The sequence below is a fragment of the Lactuca virosa genome, chromosome 6 (assembly GCF_052849685.1).
Source record: "Lactuca virosa cultivar CGN04683 chromosome 6, Lactuca_virosa_CGN04683_v6, whole genome shotgun sequence".
Taxonomy (NCBI): Eukaryota; Viridiplantae; Streptophyta; class Magnoliopsida; order Asterales; family Asteraceae; genus Lactuca; species Lactuca virosa.
Genome location: NC_136431.1, coordinates 23,240,292 through 23,265,642, shown reverse-complemented (window position 1 = coordinate 23,265,642; position 25,351 = coordinate 23,240,292). Strand labels below are relative to the sequence as shown.

The following is a 25,351-nucleotide window of genomic DNA, read 5'->3' as shown; positions in this document are numbered from 1 at the left end:
GAAAAGTTGCAGTCGATAACTGTCGATAATTCTTACTTTGAAAGGTATCCTCGTAAGCTTTGTATGTATCGCTTCTGTTGCATGATAAGAAAGAGATATATTATTATGGAATCTATAACCAGAGCCGAAGATGGTATGTATAGTTATGATATGAAACATGGGGTCATGAAAAAACTAGACATCCACGTCAGCTTCTGTGATAAACGTCGTGTGGTTCATTCACTGGTACCAAGTTTTTCATAATTCATGCTGCAGATGGAAGTGGGAGAAGTTCTGGTCGAAGAAGGGTTCATAAATGGAGATGATTAGACTCTTAATTTCTTCCTGTTCATCATATGAATTTAACAAAATTCTATGATGGTTGTTTGGGATTTGCTTGTTTAAAGTAATTTATGTTTTTTTTAATATAGAAATTGGAAGAAGGTTCAGTAATGTTTTTATATTTTCACATCATATTGAGTTAAAGTTATAATATTTTATTTTTTAGCAATTATATAAACCCAAAACACCCTCAATTGTTTAAATTAAGATTTTAATCCGGTAAACAAGTTATCAACCGAATATGAAAGACTTTTTACAAATATAAGCAAAATTTAAGGGTTTTTTAAAATTATTTATATATTTTATATTATTATTTTAGTATTTTAGTATTTTTTTTATGTATTAACGGATTGTATTATCTTAATTTACTTTTATGGTATTCACTTCGTCTAACAGAGAATATCCATTCTAAAAATAATTGTTTTTTTTATAATTTTCTAACAAAGGATATCATTAAAGGTTGTCAAGATCGGGATACTATGAGTATGTTTGGCAAAATTAGCCCGATAACGGTTAGCAAGTAGCGGTTAATTGGTAGCGTTTTGTTAAATATTACATGAGATAGCTTTTAGATTTGAAGTATTTTGGAGCGTTTTGTTTAAACTAAACGCTAAAAGTTGTAGTGTCAAACGATGATTTTGGTTCAAAACAAAGCGCTTTGTCAAACGCTAGAAGCTACAATCTCTCAAACGCTCTCTGCCAAACATGTCCTATATATGATCATTTTACGCTTTGCAAAATTGTGATCGTAAGATTGAATCGGATCACTAGATCTTACCAAAAGCATTTTAAAACATAAAAAATATATTTTCATCCATCATAGTTAATAATAAATAATTTAAAACATGACATATCCAATGCATCATTTAACAATAACAATTTTAAGGGTTTTTAGGGTTCTTACTCGATGCAATTAGTTAGTCCAAAACAAAATATTAGAAATTTTTTTAAAAAAATAAATAATAACGATTTTACGAAGATTGTATAAGATCGTTACTATTTTTTTTTTTAAATTCTAATGTTTTTTCTCGGACTAACTAAATGCATCGAATATGAATCGTAGAAAACTCTTTTGATTTTTTTTTTGTTAAATGATGCATTGAAGATGTATTTTTCATGTTCTAAAGTAGTTATTGTTGAATAAATGGTTAACTATGACGAATATATATATATATATATATATATATATATATATATATATATATATATATATATATATATATATATATATATATATATATATATATATATAGGGTCCGACTCGTGATAACACCTTAAAAAAACTGAAAAAAAAAATACAAATCATAAAATTGAATATAGTACTATGTTGAAGAGAAAAAAAATTGTAATTTTTTTTTTGTACTACATAAGCACGATTTATAAGTTTAGAATGTTATACCAAAAGGCTTATGATGTAAGTATGTACAATTCTTGCAAATGCGTATCAAGAGTTAATGAGGTTGATGGTTTAAGTCATTTTAGAAACAAATATGTAGAATTAGAGGTGCGTAAGTTAGTTGTTAAAAAAAGTTTAGAATATTTTTAATATTAAACAAAAAGAAAAAAGAAATAGAACTTATAAATCTATATGTAAAGTGTTTGTAAATGTACTGGTAACATGAAAAAAAAAATTAGAGTGTCATTTAGGGTTTAGTATTCAAGTTTTATGTTTTATTTAGATTTTCAAATGTTTTAGATAATAATTATAAAGATATGACTAAAAATATAGAATATATAGAAAAGTACTCATTTAAACTAATTAGTTGATGACCTAAAATTAAACACTCATGCAAAAAACGTTATAATATCCTTTTCAAGGACCAAAAATGATAAATACAAAATAGAACTTAATTGGTAAGTTTCAGCATTCCACGGGGTGAAAACTTCTAGTTCTTTGTAAACATAAGGGTTGGCTAAAAAGACATTTTATTTTACCACATGGACACTCTACCTAGTTTTTGGAGTATTTTTACTAAATAGTTAATTATAGGTTGACTTTTGATAAAGGTTTTTAAGGGGTGTCCATTTAGTAGCACCCAAACATAATGGTATTTAATATGAATAATAATTACTAGATAACCATCCCATAAATTGATCGGTGGCAAAGGAACTTTGGGATAAAACACTTAAAAGAAGTTATCACGTATTTTGATTCCCACAAGCTAACTCTTGTCGCTTGGGTGACCAACATGCCTCCCTTTGATGTTGAGGATGTTTGTCCGATCTATGCGGTTTATAGCGATACACGAGCTCAAGGTTTCACATAGGTCTAAAGAAAATACTTACTTTTTTTTTTAAACGGCAAACTATCCTACTCCTAATCTAATCCTAAACACCACATATGTGTCCTAGTGAGACTTGAACCCATGATCTCTCATTTGAGAGAGTCACTCCTTACCGCTAGACCAAAGGCTCTTTGGTAAATACTTACTACAATGTAGTTATGTAATTTTGTATTATTATTTTCTAATCTTTTTATTTATTATAATTCATAATAAACTGTTATTATGTCTTTTTTTTGTGAATAGAATTTATGATGGACCGTTTAATCTGAAGTCGAATAAGCGACTTTGGGTGGGATTAATAGGTTGAGTTAACATTTGTCAACTCAATCAAAAGATATTGTAGATGCTTTATCTCATTACCAGAAAAATTACAAGTCCACCAAAAGAATTCAGTTTCAGAAAATAAGGAACACGTTAAATGTATAATTCAGAAACGTGATGTGAATTGAACTGACATATCTGGAAAAATTAACAAGAGACGTGTGAATTGACATATCATAATAAATCGGGTGAATCTTCCAAGCACTAGTTTTGGGGAAGAATATAATAATTTTACACTTTGGTCCCCAGAGTTTCTAAAATGTTGCAGCTTTGGTCATGTGATTTAAACCATAGCTGGTAAAGAGCAACTGCAAAACAAATTTAAAGCATAGGGGCCATTCATGTAATTTAAAAAACTATTTAATGGATGAATGGTTAAAAACTAACGATAATGACCTAATTAACATGTACAATAACAATTAAATGACCTATTGTGCCAAAAAATAAATAATAATAATAATAATAAAATAATAAATAACTTATCAAATCGGACAAAACACATATGTTAATTGTGCTACAGTGACATTTTCTCTGGAAAAAAATCACTTTGTTCTTTTTAGTTCACAGCCCATGCAAGCTCCAGTCTGTAGCATCTGAAATAAAAGTTTTGTATCTTACTATCGATTGGCAATGTTAACACTGCGAAAACATTGCAAGAAACAAAAGGGTAGTAGTCAGGGGCGGAGCTTGAACGTATAGTTTGGGGGGCCGAAAGTAATAGAAACTAAAATTAACGTTACCTAATTTCAGCAATTAAACATCAAAATACCTAAAATTACCGTGATTGTATCTATAAAAATCAAAATGGAGGAAAAATTCATTCAAAATCAGCCCTCTAACTTAAATCAAATTTAGGACAATAAAACTCAAATATTAGATAAACAAAAGCAATGCTCATCACTCGTCAGCTCAATTTAGACAAAACATTAGCAGATTTCTACAAAAGAGAACATTTAACGGTGTGTGAAATCCTAATTAGTTGATTCCTAAATTCCAATAACAAGCAAAAGGAGGAACAATTCATATTACTCATCAATCAAATCATTCTAGACAAACATTAGCAATTTTCTGCAAAAGTCCATTTAAGGGGGTGTTTGATTTGTCTTTTTGAGAGACAAAAGTCCTTTTTGAAAAAGTTACAAAAAGTCAGGTTTTCCAACTTTTCCAAAAAGTCAGTTTTCCTTCTGTCTAAAATAACTTTTAAAATGTTTTTATCAAACATTTTTGCCCTTTATCTTTTACAAAAATGACTTTTCCAAACACCCCTAAATGTGTGTGAAATCATAATTCGTTGTATACCAAATCCCAACAACAAGCAAAGTAGCGAAGAGGAGGAAACAAATTCAATACTCAAGTTTCAATACTCAATAGATTGGCTGCTAATTTCCAGTAGAATTGGAAAAGAGAGAAGACATAACAGCCGAACGGGAGATCACTCACGAGCATACCTGATTTTCTTCAGTTCCGTGAACAAGAAAGAACAGCTAAGTCAAAAACATAAACTAACTCAGGATATGAGAATTGAGATTTCAGATTTGTAAATTCTAATTCCTAATTCTACTATTCCAATTTCAAGAATAGATGAATCTGAGAGATTGAGAAAATGGGAGAACAGGAGCATTACATACCTGATTTCCGGTGACCGGTGATGACAGCTGCTGCGGTGGTGAATGGCGAGACCGACGGGGAGCGACTGAGTGGGGTACGGAGGTAGCGACTAGCGACGATGGGGGAGGAACTGGGTAAGATCCGAATCCGATTTTGAGTTCTTGTCGCTTGGTTTGGAAATCGGACTGAAATCGGGAGGGGCCACAGCCCAATTTTTACACTAACAGGCCTATAATTAAATTTTTTGAATATATATATATATATATATATATATATATATATATATATATATATGCTATTTCTAACCCAAATATCGGGGGGGGGGGGGGGGGGGGGGGGAAGCCCCTCCTGGCCCTATACATAATCCGCCCATGGTAGTAGTGTTGAAAGTAAATCATGTGTGCATGAACCCAATTATAAAAACATTGCAAGAAACAAAAGGGTAGTAGTGTTGAAAGTAATATATTCATGGTCGGATCGTGTAGTTGGTATTAAGTAAGTTAGTTATAAGTAGAAGGTTGTTAGTGCTAATATTTACGCATATATACAACTGTGTTACAATCAATCAATAACATTCTATTTTGCACAACTTCATCTGAAGAAAAAAAACACGTGTTTGGGCTTGGTTGACCAGCAGTCAACAGACTCCATGAGCAATGTATTGTTGTATGTAGAAAGTATGGTTGGTGTAGGTGACAGCGTCATGGCAGAGCATTGACCGCACATCAACAATGGATCCTGGCGGTTCAACATCCTTTTCTTGAAGTGTGTTTCCGAGTAATTGTCGCATTTGTGATGCAAATGTGTCATCCAAAATCTGCATATTTATTTATTATGATACAAGTTGTTAAAAGTCGGCAATCAATCCTTCACAAATTTCAATTATCAGACAAATTGACGGGTGTTTTGTATTTGCATCTTATTACTTCTTTCATTTCGAGTGTTTGACAAATAGAAAGTAATCTTGGATTCCTGAATTTACAATAACCATTTTAATAATGTCATTGTGTTAGCAAATTTGATGAGAGGGAGAGCCACTTACAGAAACGATAACTTTTGAAGATTTGTATAGCAAAGGATTCTCTTTTCCATCCCCAAGAAGACTCCAAACATCCTGAAAAAACAAACATGTTTTAGCATGAAAGAAAAAGAAGAAAAGATTGTTGATTTTGTTAAGATGGTGTTAATATAAAGACTCACTTGTCCCAAACGATCCCAATATCCTCGACACGTTGCAATGAAAACACGGGGCTCAAAGACATTGTGGAGATGATTTATGGTATCCGTAAGTTGTTCTGTTAGCGGTTGCATTCTAGAACCAATCTCAGATTCTGCCACGTTTCCGTTTCCCCCCTTGCAATCTTGAACAATTTTCTTCAGTTTTGTATTGTTGTGTAATCTTGTCTGCACAAGAAAATAAAAAGACGTAAATACCCTCGTCACGAACAAATATACATGCCTAGTAAATAAATAAAGGCGCGCTCACTCACGTTCTCTACAAGCTTCTCAACAACTGCTTGAATGTAAGCCCGGAGTTTAGATCTTAGCATTGAGGTGACTTCACTAAATTGTTCTCCAGCTCCTATGTTTCCCCATGACTTCAATTGGAGTTCAATCTTAGGGCGCAAAACATCCAACATTATCCTTATTGAGTTCAACAAAACACCAAGCTGAATAATTCACTCACAAAACTTTAGAATTTAAATCAAAAAAATCATTTGTTTATTCATTGTAACATTGCACTTTCATAAATCTATCCAAACAATGTCACTCAAATACAAAGCAATTGGGTAAATTTTTAGCTTTAGCCTGGTTATGTTATATATTTTATTGGTGACGGGTAAAAAGGTAAAATTATGTGCTACAAACCTCAGGAGAAGGCCTGTAAAGATTGTAAAGATTTGGGGTGAGCTTTGTGAGCTTTTGGACATACTTGAGCCCAATGTTCTCTTTCAAAGGCGCTACTACGTTTGCATATCGGTTGTTTAGGGTTTTCATCATCGCCTTCTTAATGCCAACAATGGCCTATTTCATTCAAAACAAATAATAGTATTACAAGATATATATATATATATATATATATATATATATATATATATATATATATATATATATATATCAAATCATATTTTACCATTTTGTGCCATTTCTCATTAATATAATCATCATACAAGTGCAAAAGAAATAAGATACCTTCTCCAAAGCAAAGGTATACTCAGGCCAACGGCTCATAATGACCCCATAATCATTCAAACTCTCTTCAAGATGATTATACATTTCACTTACAAACTCTTGTGTCCTCCTCATTCCCCCCAATTTCACCTGCAAAAAAGCATCACCAATATTGTGAATTTTTATATATATATATATATATATATATATATATATATATATATATATATATATATATATATATATATTTAATTTAATTTTTTGTAAAGGAAATCAATATAAAAAGCAAATACTAGTACCTTATCCAGCTGATTACATGTCTTGAGGAGTGATGAACTTTTATCTTGAATCCAGTTGATGATATGCAAATGAAACAATTCTTTTGCATCCAACCCATCATTCACATTGACAGGACTGACAAAGAAAAGAATTGAATAATTAATATGTACATTGCAAATTCAACAAGGGAATTTGTTACTTTTATGCATTTATAGAATAGGGTTTTGTTGTATCTTATGTTACTTTTATGTATTTCCTGTTTTAGTATTCACTTTGTATATAAATTGAGGGTTACTATCAAATACAAGATATAATTTCCATAAATCTGATTTAATCAATAAAATTACTTGATATTCCAAGAAGCATGATCCTTTTGGAAGTCTGCAGTTGCAATTACAAGCTCTGTAACATGAGGGCAAGGACCAGTTGGAGGGAAGGCAACAAGAAAGGCTCGTAATCTTCTCGACACTTCTGCAATGTATATTTCTGTTGAAAGATTCGGTAGGTCTACAAAACTGCAAAACAAAGTCAAAAATATTTCAACTACCTGTTTTTTTTTTCTTTTTCAAGTTTAATATATATTTGGAGAAATGGGAAAATTTGGAATGCAAAACAAAGTCACAAAACCATTAGAGTTTTGTATATTGAGTAGATAATGATAATACTGTTGACAAGGGACTCACTCCAATGATGAGATGAAAATGTTATTTATACATTAAATTGCTAGAGAGGCTAAACTTGATGGAAAAAAAACAGGGCTAAAAGCTACTCATATTGAGGTTGTCAAATAGAACAAATTTAATCTGTAATAGTCAGAGTGAAGAGAAAGCACACACCTTGGAAGTATATTGCAATTGTGGATCTGTATATCTGTAAAAATCTCATGCCTTATGTTTAGGCAAAGAGATGTCATTTTCTGATAAGCCAAAGAAACAGCAACAGGATCCCTTAAAATGCCTTCACCAATCCCACTCACATATTCATCAGTTTCAGTCAAGTGTCGTCTCCATCTTTTCTTCACAGCAGCCTAACACAATCAATCACACCATTTTTAACTAAAATGAGCATTCGTTCAATAAAGAAATGACAAAGGGTAAATAGGTAACTATTATAATGTGGTCCCATGAAACATCCCTAAAAGATAAGTGTTAAAACATAATAATTGTTTAGAATTACAAACCTAGAAGTAGCTATATAATCTATCATGTGACTTGGGAGATGATATATCATGAAGAAGTTTATAAAGTTTTACAGTGGGCTCCAAAACAGGTGGCACCACCCCAGTAGCAGGCATAAAATCATCCATCATGCCACTTAACGATTCTTCATCCAGTGACTTGTAGTTCTTGAAAACAAGATCAAAGATTTGTTCTACTTGCTCTTCAATGTCTCCCAATATTGTAATCTGGTCAAATTCAAAACAACAATTTAGCCAAGGATAAAGTATAACCGGATAATTGGGTGCTTAATTAAAGGCTAGCAGGAGTTAACCTCTTGACTGTTAAGGCTATGCCCATTCATCATAATCGGTAACAATAGCTCATACATGAGAGACACCCAGGTAGTTTTCGGGGTAGCAACATCCATTATGTATGAGAGGTATCTGAAAACATTTTTCTAGAGAGTTAAAATATCATGTACATATATATATTTACAAGGCTTAAGAGAGAGGAAAAAAAGAATATCGAACCTTAACTTCATGTAAACATCAGAAACCTCGTAATATGACGCAAACTCACAGAGTAACCATTTCCATGGTTCTTTCAATACTAAATTTCTATGCTGGGAGTATTGCAGTTTCATAGCAACTTCCAAAACCATGTCATACGCCAATGTTTCAGAAATAGAATCCAACTGTCAAACACCAAGATTTCTTGGTCAATTCAGAATCGATTTTTGGCGTGCATTGGGAATGGGACAAATCTAAAATGGTGGGACAGGCTTTCATTGTGCACATGACAAAAAATAGCCCTAAAAGTCACGTAAAAAAAGGGAAGAACAGTTAACAATTTGCACCTTCATCTCACAAATCAATTTGTCCGATTTTGTGGGTGCTCCTTTCCTAGAAACTTCTGAAGCTGATTGTAGTAAAACTTGTTGTAAACTATAACCAAAAAAGTAGAAAAACATGATGAATCAAGTTGGAAAGATCCAAACATAAGCATATAGACCACTAAACTAGTGTTTGGTTGGTATGTAGAATCAGGGAAGGAATGGGATGGTGTTTCCTCCCGTTTTGTTAATCTTCATTTCTAAGTGAGGGGCTGTTTATATATATATATATATATATATATATATATATATATATATATATATATATATATATATATTTAAGATTTATGGAGTCTTGAACAAATTGACAAGTTTCTAAGAATTCAAGGGCCATAAATGTAACTTGACAAATATTAAACAATTCAATTGTTTAATATTGAATGGAGCGTACATGTCGGCAAATCAATTGTTTATTATTTGGACGCATCTTTTGCATGGTCAAACAATGAATGGCAAGAAATATTAAATTATTAAATAATTGCTTCTTTTTCTCAATTGCGGCAATTTTGTCAATATGAACGGCAAATTTGTGTGAATCAAAAAGTTTACGGCACATCTCATATATATATATATATATATATATATATATATATATATATATATATATATATATATATATATGTGTGTGTGTGTGTGTGTGTGTTGTGTAGCAGAGAGTGTGTGCATCAAATATAACTTGTAGAGTTATAAATTGTAATCTTATAGTGAGTTAATATAAAATCTAGTTGCAGCCCGTGGACGTAGGATTTACACCGAATCCGAACCACGTAAAATCCTTGTGTTCTTTATTGCTTTATTTTCTCGTTTCGTTTGTGAGTGTGTGATAGTGTTTCCGCTGCGTGTACCCGGTCCGATTCCTAACAACTGGTATCAGAGCCTGGTTAGCAAGGTTTGGAGGGTACGATCGTTTTTTTTTTATCACGCACGAGTGTACCTAATTTGTCTCTTGTTTGTCATAATGGCTGAAGACAAGGTTGTAATCGAAAAGTTCAACGGTTCTGATTTTAGCTGGTGGAAAATGCAATTAGAAGCATTGCTATGTCAGAAAGACTTGGACATGGTACTCAGAGACAAACCGGAGAAAATGGAAAAAGCTTTTGAAGATGCGTGGAACTCAAAGGACAAGAAAGCCAAGACGGTTATTACATTGTCATTGACGAAGAGCGTTGCTTTCAACATCATGAATGAAACCACGGCGCGTGGTATGATGGAGGCTCTGTCAAATATGTATGAGAAACCATCGGCGGGTAACAAGGTGTTCTTGATGAAGGAGTTGTTCACTACAAGGATGAATGAGGAAGGCTCAGTTACGGTTCATGATATGGGCTTATTTAGTCATAGAAATCATTCATTATCTTATTAATTATTGTTGATTTTATATTATTTTGTGATCAAAAGGTACTTAATTAGCTTAATATTTCAATTTCAGCAATAAAAGACATGCGCGGGTGGAAAAGGAAGCGGAACTAGCGATTGGAAGCTTGGATCTTGGATTTTGAAGAAAGAAGGATGTTGCTGGACAGCTTGACCCCTCGTCAGTGTTTTGGCCATATCTCATGAACCGTAACTCCGATTGACGAGATTCAAATTGTTCTGAAAACTAGACACAATTTCGGACGACTTTCGTGTTTTGAGAAAATTCTGATTCCAAACGGACTCGGCGAGTAGGGTCGACTACTCGGCGAGTCGTATCGAACTTTCGCGATTCTGGACGCGTTGACTTGCCGTACACGGGTTTTAAGTGACGGACTCGCCGAGTAGGTCACTGGACTCGCCGAGTAGCCTCTGTTTTGTGAAAATCTATATAAAGGGACTTTCAGATCGATAACCTAGCATATAGAGGAACCCTTGGAGGCTAAGATACGATTAAAAGCGCTGGTGAAGCTCTGGAAAGTGAAGAATCAACCCTACATTCGATTTTGAGGAGAATTAAGGCAAAATCAAGTTTACTCTTTACCTAATCTCTTGTTTGAACTATGTTTTTACCAATTGATTTCGTTTTTGAGTGTTTTACTGCCTTAACCATGAGCTAAAACCTTTTAGCTTCTGTTTGGGGAGACAATGTTGAAACTATGGTTTGATTAATGGTAGGATTGATTTAATATTGGTGATTTTGTTGATTCTAGCTTGTTAAAGAACCTTATGTGTGAATGATAACTATTTTTCTGTTAATAGGAAGATAATTAAGCTGCATGAACATCTCTTAATTGCTACCTCATATAATTTATGTGACCACTTTATTATATGACTAGGACTAACGAACGCGAAACTAGAATTAATAAGAAAAATTAGGTAAGTTCATGTGTGAGCTTGTTTGATGACCATCAGCAAGAGGTTAACTAAAGGACCAATTTAGTTAGCTATTACAAGTCTTAATTAACCCGAATAAATAATCTAGTGAATTGAATTAAATTAGACAACTGGCCACTGTTTGAGTTAGTTTGTTCTCTAAGGATTAGTGCAGCGAACGTGAATCTAATCACCTGAATCGGTAGCCAATAGAAAAATCAATCCATTGCACTATTGCCATAATGTCAACCATAGGATCAATTGAGTTGAACTAAACAGAAGTTCCTTTCATTATTGAATTTAGTTGAATCTTTGCTTATCTAGTTTTTAGTTAATTAATCTAAGTATTAGTTAGTAAGTTTCTAGTCTTGTAAAACTAGAGAAAACCTTTTATCAACTTGTTTTATTTAGATAATATTAGCATTTATTTTAATTGTTTACCGTTCCCTGTGTTCGATACCCTACTTGCTTGAACTATATTACTAATCGATAGGTACACTGCCTTTCGTGTGTTTATTTTGTGTCTAAGTTAGTAGGATTAAAACTAGTTCGTTTCACACACATCAAGTTTTTGGCGCCGTTGCCGGGGAACGGTTCTAAATAGTTAATTTTATTTGCTAATTGTTATCATTTTTTTTTGTTTTGTTGATTAATTTTTATTTAGATTAATTTTTATTTTTATTTTTATTTTTATTTATTATGTATTTTCCAAATCTCGATGCTCTTGATGCTTTTCTTGAGGAAGTAGTACATGAAATTGAGCAAGAAGATGAGGAGTATGACTCAGATGAAGATTTGAAGAAATTTGGAAGATGGTTAGATAACATCTTGCCCAACACACAAGGGACATCTGAGTTACAAGAGCTAGAAGATGAGGAATATGACTCAGATGATGATTTGAAGGAATTTGGAAGATGGTTAGATAACATCTTGCCTAATAAACAAGAACAATTTGAGTCACAAGAGCTAAAGTTACAAGATGAAGAATTTAATCCAGAAAGAGATTTGGAGGAGCTGGAAAGGTTGTTAGCAGAGAGGTCGGACGAAGAACAAGAACAAGCTGAATTGCAGGAACCAAGTTGTGGTTTGACTATTACCACGACATGGTCCCATGTTCTTCCGGTTTGTGTTTCGAAGCATGGGGTGACGATTCCAACTTTGGAGAAAGTTCTGAAGCGCGATCCATTTCTAATTAGTACCCGACCGGTCCCAACCCTTGTCAGAATTCTTGGGTTTTATGTATTCAAGCTCGTTTGGCCAATTTTAGAAGAAAAGAGCCAAATTTTACAAATTGGTCCAAAGAAAATATTTAATGCAACAGATGGATTGGCATTGATTTTATTAGAAGTTTATTAAGTTGAGAGTCCAGCTCAAGACTCGCACAAAAAGAAGCGCTTGCGGGAGGCAACCCGTCATTAGAGTTTGCTTTTCTTTTTCTTTTTAAACTTCTAGTTTATTAGGGTAATTTAGGATTTTAATTTTGATGTTTGTTTTCGTTTTTCTATTACTTGTGTGTTGTTTTGATCTTTTCAGTTTGAAGCTTAGGATTGCATGTGAGGGTCTAGAGTCAAGGCTAACGAAGTGAGAAATCGAGTCTAGGCGAGAGAGGAAACGAAGTTTTGAGTCAAGCTATGAGTCCAATTGATAGAAGGGTTATAGAGTGTTTATTCACTGAAGAAAAATGAGGGAAAGTATTAGTTTATATAACCCCCATACATCAGAAACGGACTTGGGCAGAATAAATTTTTTGTTACACAGCGGTCTACTCGCCGAGTGCATCTTATGGACTCGTCGAGTCCATGTGAAAATTTACGATTCTTCTGCCATTTACGCTTCAACTCAGCGAGTCTACATACTTACTCAACGAGTCGCTCATTCTTCTTACTTTTGAGCTGAAGATTTGATGACATTTGATATGGGCATTGGTTCTATTCTTTGAAGATCATTTTCGAGTATTTCCAAGAGTTTTTCCCTTATATCTGGAGCTTTTATAAAGACTGTACCACACGAGATGTTGACACCCACGACATGGAGGAGCTGTTCCCATGTCTAAAGTCAATTGAAGATGGAGCTGAAGATAAGAGATATCAACCTCGCCACTACTATCCCAGGGGAGTTTGTTCCAATTCTCTCCTTATTTTTATTGTTCTTTATCATGCATAATATGCAATGGGGACATTGCATAAATTAAGTATGGGGTAGGGGGTTGGTTACATTTGTTAAAAATTTTACATTAGTTAAAATTTTAGTTAAATTTAGATTAATTTTAAAATTTTGCATAAAATTGCTAGGGCTAATTTAGATATTTTGGTAAAAACAATTAGGGATCATGCTAGTATTATATTTGATGATTCCATGAGGACCCAAATGTTTAGTTGAGCCTATATACGTCCTAGTGCATTTGTGGCCTCCTTTATTCTAGTGAAATCATGGGACAAAAACACAACCTCGCTTAGTTTGAGGGATGCAATATGTTTAGCATCGTGTACCAGAAATGTATCCAGGAAAATTTTTATCTTTAATCAATAAAGGTTGAAGTTTAGCGCCCCTGCTTAAGCATGTAGGTTTTGAGTGAAAAAAAAGTGAGTTACATGTTAAAAAAAAAGAGAGAGAATTACAAGAAAAGTTGTAAGAATTTTGGAGCAGTCAAAGTGAAGATCAAAAGATCAAAGTTCTGAAGAAATTCAAAAAGTTGAAGATACCAAAAAAATCAAACAACAAGGTGGTGAATTCAAAGAAATCAAAGATCAAATAACAAAGAAGTGAAGAATTCCAAATAGCTCCATAGTGGTATCGAAAAGTTGTAATTATCTAGATTATGTATGCTTGGGTTGCTCAACCAAAAATACCTTGAGGCTAGGAGGTTTTCTGCGGATGGATTTAGAGGGATGCATAAAATGAGCATTGTTCAAAAGAAGTGGGCGAGTGTTTATGAGGATTGTGAGCATTTAGAATTGAGGGGGGTCCTTAGGAAAAACTTTAGACACAAATGCATGCGTTGCGGTCTTGGCATAATGGCTGGGTTCGATTGGGATTGTCTTATGTGATATTAGCGTGCTAAAATTCGGTTTTGCTTGGGGGCAAGAAAAAGTCAAGTGTGGGGTATTTTGATATGGACTTATTTAGTCATAGAAATCATTCATTATCTTATTAATTATTGTTGATTTTATATCATTTTGTGATCAAAAGGTAATTAATTAGCTTAATATTTCAATTTCAGCAATAAAAGACATGCTCGGGTGGAAAAGGAAGCGGAACTAGCGATTGGAAGCTTGGATCTTGGATTTTGAAGAAAGAAGGATGTTGCTGGACAGCTTGACCCCTCGTCAGTGTTTTGGCCATATCTCATGAACCATAACTTCGATTGACGAGATTCAAATTGTTCTGAAAACTAGACACAATTTCGGACGACTTTCGTGTTTTGAGAAAATTCTGATTCCAAACGGACTCGGCGAGTAGGGTCGACTACTCGGCGAGTCGTATCGAACTTTCGCGATTCTGGACGCGCTGACTTGCCGTACACGGGTTTTAAGTGACGGACTCGCCGAGTAGGTCACTGGACTCGCCGAGTAGCCTCTGTTTTGTGAAAATCTATATAAAGGGACTTTCAGATCGATAACCTAGCATATAGAGGAACCCTTGGAGGCTAAGATACGATTGAAAGCGCTGGTGAAGCTCTGGAAAGTGAAGAATCAACCCTACATTCGATTTTGAGGAGAATTAAGGAAAAATCAAGTTTACTCTTTACCTAATCTCTTGTTTGAACTATGTTTTTACCAATTGATTTCGTTTTTGAGTGTTTTACTGCCTTAACCATGAGCTAAAACCTTTTAGCTTCTGTTTGGGGAGACAATGTTGAAACTATGGTTTGATTAATGGTAGGATTGATTTAATATTGGTGATTTTGTTGATTCTAGCTTGTTAAAGAACCTTATGTGTGAATGATAACTATTTTTCTGTTAATAGGAAGATAATTAAGCTGCATGAACATCTCTTAATTGCTACCTCATATAATTTATGTGACCACTTTATTATATGACTAGGACTAACGAACGCGAAACTAGAATTAATAAGAAAAATTAGGTAAGTTCATGTGTGAGCTTGTTTGATGACCATCAGCAAGAGGTTAACTAAAGGACCAATTTAGTTAGCTATTACAAGTCTTAATTAACCCGAATAAATAATCTAGTGAATTGAATTAAATTAGACAACTGGCCACTGTTTGAGTTAGTTTGTTCTCTAAGGATTAGTGCAGCGAACGTGAATCTAATCACATGAATCGGTAGCCAGTAGAAAAATCAATCCATTGCACTATTGCCATAATGTCAACCATAGGATCAATTGAGTTGAACTAAACAGAAGTTCCTTTCATTATTGAATTTAGTTGAATCTTTGCTTATCTAGTTTTTAGTTAATTAATCTAAGTATTAGTTAGTAAGTTTCTAGTCTTGTAAAACTAGAGAAAACCTTTTATCAACTTGTTTTATTTAGATAATATTAGCATTTATTTTAATTGTTTACCGTTCCCTGTGTTCGATACCCTACTTGCTTGAACTATATTACTAATCGATAGGTATACTGCCTTTCGTGTGTTTATTTTGTGTCTAAGTTAGTAGGATTAAAACTAGTTCGTTTCACACACATCAGTTCACATTAATAATCTAAATTCAATTCTGTCCATATTATCATCTGTGGGAATTAAATTTGATAATGAGACTCAAGCTTCGCTGCTACTAGCTTCTCTACCTGATAGCTGGTCCGGAACAGTTACTGCTGTTACGAGTTCCGTGGGGACCAGTGGTATGACTTTTGAAGGGGTTAGAGATTTGGTTCTAGGCGAGGATATCAGACGCAAGAATCAAGGTGGATCTTCCTCTTCTGATTTATTAAATATCGGAAGAGGAAGAGGGAATAGCAGGAGCAGTGGTAGTCGGGGAAAAAGTTCTTCTAGAACTTTGAAGAATGTGAAGTGCTGGAACTGTCAAGAAGTGGGACATGTTAAGAGTCAATGTCCAAAGAAAGAATTGAACATTGCTGGTGCTGAGAGTGTGTCTGAGGATGATGCATTGATACTCAGTATGGAAAGTTCTGTAGACTCTTGGGTCATGGATTCAGGGGCTTCGTTTCACGCCATGGACAACGGGGAAACGATGGTGAATCTAAAAGAAGGAGATTTTGGGAAGGTACGGTTGGCAAATGACGAGATGCTTCAGGTAACGGGCATGGGAGATATTGATCTGGTTACTTCATTGGGAACTACATGGAACCTGAAAAATGTCAAGGTGATTCCGGAGCTGAAAAAGAAATTGATTTCTGTTGGTCAGCTGGATAAACAAGGACTGGAAGTAAGGTTTGGTGGTGGTAAATGGATGGTGGTCAATGGTAATTCGGTGATTGCTCATGGTATGAAGTGTGGGTCATTGTATATGGTTGAGGTACCTGCTGAGGGAAGTATGACCGTCCCTGTTAAGCAAGACAAAATCTGGTTCGCTAAATCTAGTGCTAAGAGACTTCATTTTGCAAACATGAAGTCTGAAGCCAAAGGGATGTTAGCTGAACGAGTTCGAAAGTCTAAACCATTCAGGGGATTCTGTGACAGTGGGAGCACGGGACGTGTTTCGGGTACAGTTACAAAGAGCCGTTGGGTTTTGAAGACTAAGACTGAAAAATTCTCTCCTGTTGAATGTTTGCAAAGTTGGGAGAGTGTTAGTGGTCCTCGGTGTATCTCTGGATCTGGTGGAGTGTCCAAACCAGTTGGGACAGAGGATGAGTCGATGGTGGGATTAGTCACGGCTGAGTTGGAGCTAGTGGGAGCTTCAACTGGCCCTTCTAGTAATTGATGATGAGGGGCGGCTGCAACTAGAGAAATCAGACTAAGTTTTAGCTTGTTCATTGGAACTGGAAGCCTAAAAGGACTTGGTTGTTTTTTAAGATTACTGGAATAATTGAGAGTTGAATGGCGGAGAAAAGCTAAAGTTGTTCAAGCCTCCAAGTGGGAGATTGTTAAGATTTATGGAGTCTTGAACAAATTGACAAGTTCCTAAGAATTCAATGGCCATAAATGTAACTTGACAAATATTAAACAATTCAATTGTTTAATATTGAATCGACGTACATGTCGGCAAATCAATTGTTTATTATTTGGACGCATCTTTTGCATGGTCAAACAATGGACGACAAGAAATATTAAATTATTAAATGATGGCTCCTTTTTCTCAATTGCGGCAATTTTGTCAATATGGACGGCAAATTTGTGTGAATCAAGAAAAGTTTACGGCACATCTCCTATATATATATATATATATATATATATATATATATATATATATATATATATATATATATATATATATATATATGTGTGTGTGTGTGTGTGTGTGTGTGTTGTGTAGCAGAGAGTGTGTGCATCAAATATAACGTGTAGAGTTATAAATTGTAATCTTATAGTGAGTTAATATAAAATCTAGTTGCAGCCCGTGGACGTAGGATTTACACCGAATCCGAACCACGTAAAATCCTTGTGTTCTTTATTGCTTTATTTTCTCGTTTCGTTTGTGAGTGTGTGATAGTGTTTCCGCTGCGTGTACCCGGTCCGATTCCTAACATATATATATATATATATATATATATATATATATATATTGCAATCCATCTTGGAATGTAATGAAAAATACCATTTTTATGACACAATCTTCTTTTACAAGAATATTACGGTTTTGTAAATAAAGATTTCATCAGTCATACTTAAATGATGTATAAAGTAAAGCTAAAACCAGAAATTGTATTTTACATAGAATATAAACAAATTCACTCAATTTTTTAGGCCAAAAAAACATGATCTAAAAGAATAAACTCACCCAAATGCAGTTTTTAATAAAGCACAATCACTTTCCAAAAACTGGTTTCCTGCGTATAACCCTTGGTCAAGGCATGTAGGCAAAGCCGAACACATGCATCATATGCAATCAAAGAATGGCAAACCCCAAGTGAGCTGAGTTTACAAAGAAAACAAAGTATAAGGTCTTTAGGCATAATGTTAAAGCCTAAAATAGACAGCTTTTAGTTATAACATATGCAATGTACCTTGCATGAAATGTGGGAAGTCGAGTTGGGATCGGGACCGAGCCTGAAGTTGATGCACCACATATGTTTCTAGCAACTGACTCCTGCAATGGTTCACCTTAATATATAACTAAACACACATACATACATCCATCCATATACACATATTACATCTAGACATTATATGTTTCCAAGAAACTTAAATACAATATATCAAACATTTAACTGCCTTTGTCATTAGATCAATATATGAGTGATTAATCTTAATTGAGTTAATGTTGAATGAAAAAATAAAAATGCAGGGAATCCTCCGATCGCAGGGGACAGGGCAGAGTTTTGAGAAAGATGAGATTTATGCCTTCATCCTTGAGTTCTAATTCTCATAGATTATTGAGTGCATGCGTTGATTCATGGCATAAAAAGGTTTTCAGAGTTAAAAACTGTGTCACTGCCATTGATCCCGAGAGGGAGAAGGAGCAAAAAGAGAAGGTCAGATCAATCAAAACACATAGTTTTCTTTGCATCCAAAATAAGGGGTTTAACTGTAATTTGAACTTTTGAAGTATCGGTTTTTTCTAGGCTGAAAGTCAAACAATTAGGGCCAATGAACTTCTTAGCTAGAAGAAGGAAAAGGTCAACCGGAAATAAACAGATAGTGTGCGCAGGGAGCAATCGATTAAAAACTCATAACTTTATTGGGAAAACAAAGAATGAGGGGAATGTACCTCCAATGGCAGAAACAGTGTGCTTATGCAGAGGTGTGAAAAAGGATTGTTTTCTAATGGTTAGTAGAGCATGAGGAAGAGGAAGATTTGAGATCATGATCAGCAGAACTAGAGAGATATTGCTTGATGTGGTCGTTACGCCCCTTTGTGAATGATGAAATAATGCACTAAGCTTGGAGACTATTACAATGTAAAGAGAAATTGATCATGTTTTGAATCGTTCCAATGTAATGAGAAAATCATGATGTTTTTGGCTTTTAATTCAAAGATTGTTTGGATAAAGTTAATTAATCATAACAAAAGTTAAAGCTGTTAGGATCGAGACACTAACACGAAACTCTCTCTCTCAGCTCACAAATTATAGAAAAACAAGAACACAATGATTTATAGTGGTTCGGTCGAATTTCTGACCTACGTCCACTCTTGGTAACTAGGAATATATTCTATTGATCTTGGTACACAGTTTACAAATACATATGATTACTATATATAGAGATTGAAATTGCAAGTTGTCAAAAGTAGCTGCTAATCATGATCCGTGAAACATGGTGCCATGATTTCTTGCATGTTTTCTGCCTTTACTTTTGTCTGTCACTAAACAAGTGGCTTCACCACTCAACAATCTCCCACTTGAAGCCACGGAACAATTTTCACCTGTGCTTCAACTGTGCATCTGTATTTCTGTAAAACGATTTTGACCTTGACTCCATCCTAATTACCCGACCTTCTCTTCAATTATCCTGAAGGCCAGTTGAAGCTTCCGTTAGCTCCAACACATCAGTCATGGCTAAGTCTGCCACTGACCTGTTCTCTGTCTCCACCGGCTCCCACTGAAATGAACTGCCCGATCCTGGAACATCTTGAGAACAAACGACACTCTCCATATGAAGCAGATAATCTGGAGAGACTTTTACAGATTGAATATTGGTTCTCTTAACCCACTGTGTTATGGGTATTCTAGCTGAAGCACAACCCTTGCTCCCACTGCTATGAATGCCCTTGACTGGTTTTTCTGAACCGTTCCAAACACGTTCAACCTGAATCTGACCTGTGACTCTGGGTTTGCCATCTGCAAAGCAAACCTTCTTCTGTCCACGAGACTCTATGAACCGGATTTTGTTTTTCTTCTGAACTGGGACGGTTACTCCCTCAGATGGTAATCTGACCATATATAATGAACCCTTCTTATGTCCACGAGCTATCACAAGATTTCCTTTGACAACCTTCCACTGCCCATTCCTGAACTTAACCTCGTGTCCCTGTTCATCCAACTGCCCAACAGAAATCAATTGTTTCTTCAGACTTGGAATTACCCGGACATCCTTCAAAGTCCATGGACCAACTGGAGTCTTCAAAACTAAGTCACCTATGCTCGTCACATCAAGAACCTCATCGTTCGCCAGTCTTACCTTACCAAAATCTCATTCTTTTAGATTCTGCAGTGCTTCACGGCTGTGGGTAGCGTGAAATGAAGCACCCGAATCCATAACCCAGGAATCCACATTGCTCTCCACACTACAGATCAAAACATTATCATCTGAATGGTCTACTGCAGCGTTAACTTCTTTCTTGTCTTTTGGACATTGATTCCTGAAATGTCCAACCTCTTTACAGTTCCAACAAGTCACATCATTTCGAGTCCTCGACTGACTCCTTCTCCTGTTCCCGCTCCCACTACCTCTGTTATTTTTTCTACCTCTGACCGCATTCAATTGTTCACTTGATGATTCCCCGGAATTTCTTCGTTTGACGTCTTCGCCTAGAATTAAATCCCGAATTCCCTCAAAAGTGAGCTCTTTCGATCCTGAGGAACTAGTAACGGCTGTAACTGTTCCGGACCAACTATCAGGTAATGATGATAACAGTAGTAAAGCTTGAACTTCGTCCTCAAATTTTATTCCCACTGACCCAAGTCTGGATAAAATCGAGTTCAAATTGTTGATGTGTACTGTAACTGAACTTCCTTCCCTCATCCTCGTGTTGACTAGCTCCCGAATCAGGAAGACTTTATTTGCTGCCGACGGCTTCTCGTACATATTAGACAATGCCTCCATTATTCCCTTTGCCGAGGTCTCCTTCAAAATATTGAAGGCAACATCCTTTGACAACGTCAGTCTAATAAATGCCTTGGCCTTCTTATCAAAAATCTCCCAGTTTGCCTGTGTTATCGCCTCCGGTTTTTCACCTAAAACTGCGTCCAAGTCTTTCTGCACGAGCAAATCTTCAATTTGCATCTTCCACCAACCAAAATCTTTCCCATCAAACTTCTCAATCTGAAGCTTACTATTTTCTGCCATTTTCTGAAAGATTAGGGGCTAAACTGCAATTTTCTGAAAGTTCAGGGGCTAAACTGCAATTTTCTGAAAGTTCAGGGGCTAAACTGTAATTTTTCAAATCTGCTACAGTGTTGCTACAGTGCCTGCTGACGTCATCGCTGACATCGTGCTACAGTGCTTGCTACAGTTTCTGTTGACGTCACCGCTGACGTCGTGCTACTGTGCCTGCTACAGTGTCGTCTTCTCCGGCAGAACTCCGGTGCTACAGTGTCGTCTTCTCCGGCGGAACTTCGGTGCTACAGTGTCGTCTTCTCCGGCGGAACTTCGGTGCTACAGTGTCGTCTTCTCCGGCGAAACTGGTTTTTCCGGTAACTATTCTGGCAACCTTTGACCGGCGATTTGGACGTCTTCCGGTGGTCAAAAAATTCAGAAAAAAATATTTTCGGAATCTTCGGAACGAGACCTTTCCAACGGTATACACCAAAATCGTTTTTGACGAAAACAAATTTCGACCAAAAAACTGAAAATCACCTTCTGGAGCTAAACCAACGCTCTGATACCACTTGTTAGGATCGAGACACTAACACGAAACTCTCTCTCTCAGCTCACAAATTATAGAAAAACAAGAACACAATGATTTATAGTGGTTCGGTCGAATTTCTGACCTACGTCCACTCTTGGTAACTAGGAATATATTCTATTGATCTTGGTACACAGTTTACAAATACATATGATTACTATATATAGAGATTGAAATTGCAAGTTGTCAAAAGTAGCTGCTAATCATGATCCGTGAAACATGGTGCCATGATTTCTTGCATGTTTTCTGCCTTTACTTTTGTCTGCCACTAAACAAGTGGCTTCACCACTCAACAAAAGCCTCTCTAATTTCAGTCACAAATGCTACCTACACACCTAACTCTATTACAAAACATACAAACTTGAAACTTCTATCAAGGCTTTTTCAAGACCAAGCAAACAATGATCAGATGACTAGAAACCCTCAAAGAGAAACCAAAGATCAAGAAGCATGCACTAAAGTCTGCCAGTGAACTGCAGTTGATCCCCAGAACATCAAGCCTTGATCCCTATTAATTCCAAATGAAGCAATTTAATGCAGTGAAAAGGAATAGAAAACTAGCAAGTTACAGTATGAACTGAATGCAAAAGAATTAACAACTGCTGAGGTGCTTGGGATGGATTATAATTTATAAGTCAACACTGAAGCTATTACAAGTAAAAGGGAGTGAATGTCCTAGAAGCTTTTACAAGTGCACTCATCCAAATTGTAATGTCAAGAAGAAGCTGGAGCATTAAGGTCACATCACTGAGATCATATAGGTTCAGTTGTAATAGAACAGGGAAGGCATTCATCTCAGAAACTATTGTTCAGAAATCGGAAACCATAAGCATACAATTCGATGGTATTATTAAGAAACTAGGGTTTAGTAGAAGTTTAATGTTAAAGTGTATACCATAAAGCAGCGAATCGGCAATAGTAGTAGAACAACAACAATCACAAACACGAATTGACGTAAAAGCAACCACGACAATAACGACTCCGAGAGTGGTGAACAGTGTGAGGCAGCGACTGGTGACGACACTGACAACACCGGTGGAGATCGTGGAGTAACCCTATTCGACGTTAGCTCTTGTTTCCCCGGGTGGAGGGGGGTCGGTGATTTTGAACGAACAGGACATGGCGCCTTTGAGGGGACATAAAAAATAAAAAATAAATTAAGTTACTTTAATTGTTGTTTGTTTTTTTTTTTTGTCTGCAGATCTTTTTGGCCTCTTCTGTCTGCGTCACGCAGATCATGCGCAGACATCAGCCTTTGCAGACTGTTTGTTTTTTCGAAGACTGCAGACCTAAAAAGGTCTGCGCGCGTCCTATTCTTGGCGCAGATGTGGACCATAGTCTTCTAACCTCTTCAGAGATCTCCTAGCCTAAAAAAAACACATATATATCTTTGTTTTTTTTTTTTAGTTTTTTTTTTAAAACTTATATTTATTCCAACTTTATCTTTATCTTTACTATTATATAAAACATATTCATCATTTCTTGAATATTAAGAGGTACAAAAACATAATACAACATTTACAATCATTTTATGCTTGATGTTTACTACGCATAAAACTTGTAACGCTTGCAACTTATAAAGTTTCCTTCTAATTAAATAAAAAATCAATGTATACGTTTCATTAATTGAGAAAAATTCTCATTTCTTTGTAACATCACATTTTCTCTCAATTCAATATCCATAAACCCTAAACGTCCTCATTTCTCTACACCATCATCGCATTCAACCGCCATCTCCAGCATCTCTCTTCTATCGCATCGATTTTCAGGCAACGAACACCCACCCGAATCCATACATGCCTCTCTCTAACCTGACTTACGATCCAACCCCGGGCCACTCCACCACTCATAAACCCTAAACGATCCAATAACCATAAACCCTACACGGAGAGCTGTCGTCACTGATTTCACCCTCATTTCTCTGACGCCATCATCGCTCCCTCCACACCCACAAGACAGAAAGAGAGTGCGTTTTTACTCATTACCCTTGCCTCCTTTGCTCCCATTGGTAATCATAATTTCTATCACACACTCTGAATGTGTTTTTTACCTCAATTCATTCAAAAAATTTATGTATATATACGCTTCCAATCGCATTGCGCTTGAAAACTGAACAACTGAAACCACGCATACATGTTGATGGTGTGCATGAAGTTAGGATCTAAATCAGTGGTTTTTCATCTCGATCAGGACGAAAAAACCTGGTTAGTCGTTCTTCTGTTTTTTCGTTCGTTATGTGTTTAAATATCACATCAATCGTAAATATTGATTCATAATTTTGATCGATATCCACATTTGGAATTCTTCGATTTCGATAGTTTCTTTTTGTCCCCAATAATGAAATCTCGACGCCCTTTTACTGGGGTTTTTGATTCTAGGATGTAAATTGTTTTTTGGGTTTCTTTTGATACCCACATTCGTAACTGAATCCTGACTATTAACTAATCTGTTTGAAGGGTTTTGCTTTGATTTCGTGATGAATGTTTAAGCATCGTTCTCGATGTTTTTTAGATGTGGATCTAATATTAATACTTTGTGTGATCGAATAAAAATGCAGTAAATTAGAACATCTGGGAAAATTTCATTAATGGAAGAAGTTACTGCCCTAATTTTAAAAGAATACCTACATTTTGAAATCCAAGAGTCAAAACAAGTACTTTTGGACGTTGAAATTAATATGGAATTCTCTCATATATTTAGTAAAATTTTGTGAACTGCATTAAGCTTATAAGAATCATCATGCGTAGTAAGAAAGTTTGTGTCAAGTTCATAACAAAATTTCACATTAATATTTGCAGGACTTGTTCTTCTGGCCTTCCGAGTGATGTTACCATTGAAGTTGGAGACATTTCATTCCATCTTCACAAGGTAGGTCGTCACTTGATTTATTAGTATCAATATCATATACACAGTTTGTGCCTTTTAATGTATCTATTTGTGTATTTTTGTATGTATATGTGTATATGTATGTAAATGTTTTTGTTTATTTATCTATGTGTGTATGTGTATTTTTTATGACCATTTGTGTGTATATATGTATATTTGACTATCTATGTCACTATGTATATGTGTATTTTTCTATGACTATTGTATGCCACTTTTTTTTCATAGATGCGAAAATTATTGGTGGGAATCCTCAAATGGCTTTCATGATGTAAAAATTTTCATGGTGACACATATTTAATATCCATATGACATGATTGTTGTTTTCTGTAATCTTAATTGTTGGTTTATATATGTAGGGGTAGAATGAAGGTGAATGGCAGTTTTAATGCAACCCAATAGTTCACTCATGATATATTTCTTAAACATGTCTTCCATTTTGACAAAGGATACTTTAAAGTATGATTATGCTAATGTTTGATAATGTATTTTGTTTAG

The 25,351-nt window shown here is 35.2% G+C and overlaps 1 protein-coding gene and 2 long non-coding RNA genes across 3 annotated transcripts; 1 reads left to right on the top strand and 2 right to left on the bottom strand.

The window, feature by feature from the left end:
* The first annotated feature begins 4,122 nt into the window (after window positions 1-4,122).
* Window positions 4,123-5,512, top strand: LOC145120710 (uncharacterized). Its single transcript, XR_013714318.1, has 2 exons — window positions 4,123-4,669; window positions 5,137-5,512. It is a non-coding gene; the product is annotated as an uncharacterized LOC145120710 (long non-coding RNA).
* On the bottom strand, window positions 5,173-8,386 carry LOC145120709 (uncharacterized). The gene is made up of 10 exons (XM_079056511.1): window positions 8,167-8,386; window positions 7,823-8,013; window positions 7,334-7,501; window positions 7,007-7,121; window positions 6,729-6,857; window positions 6,405-6,560; window positions 6,026-6,205; window positions 5,736-5,939; window positions 5,578-5,649; window positions 5,173-5,352 (listed from the first exon to the last, which is right to left on the bottom strand). The coding sequence occupies exons 2-10, from the start codon at window positions 7,897-7,899 to the stop codon at window positions 5,173-5,175; spliced, it is 1,281 nt and encodes a 426-aa protein (XP_078912637.1). The 5' UTR covers window positions 7,900-8,013; window positions 8,167-8,386.
* Window positions 8,387-8,503: 117 nt separating this feature from the next.
* On the bottom strand, window positions 8,504-9,211 carry LOC145120711 (uncharacterized). The gene is made up of 3 exons (XR_013714319.1): window positions 9,003-9,211; window positions 8,677-8,840; window positions 8,504-8,589 (listed from the first exon to the last, which is right to left on the bottom strand). It is a non-coding gene; the product is annotated as an uncharacterized LOC145120711 (long non-coding RNA).
* Between the last annotated feature and the right edge of the window lie 16,140 nt (window positions 9,212-25,351).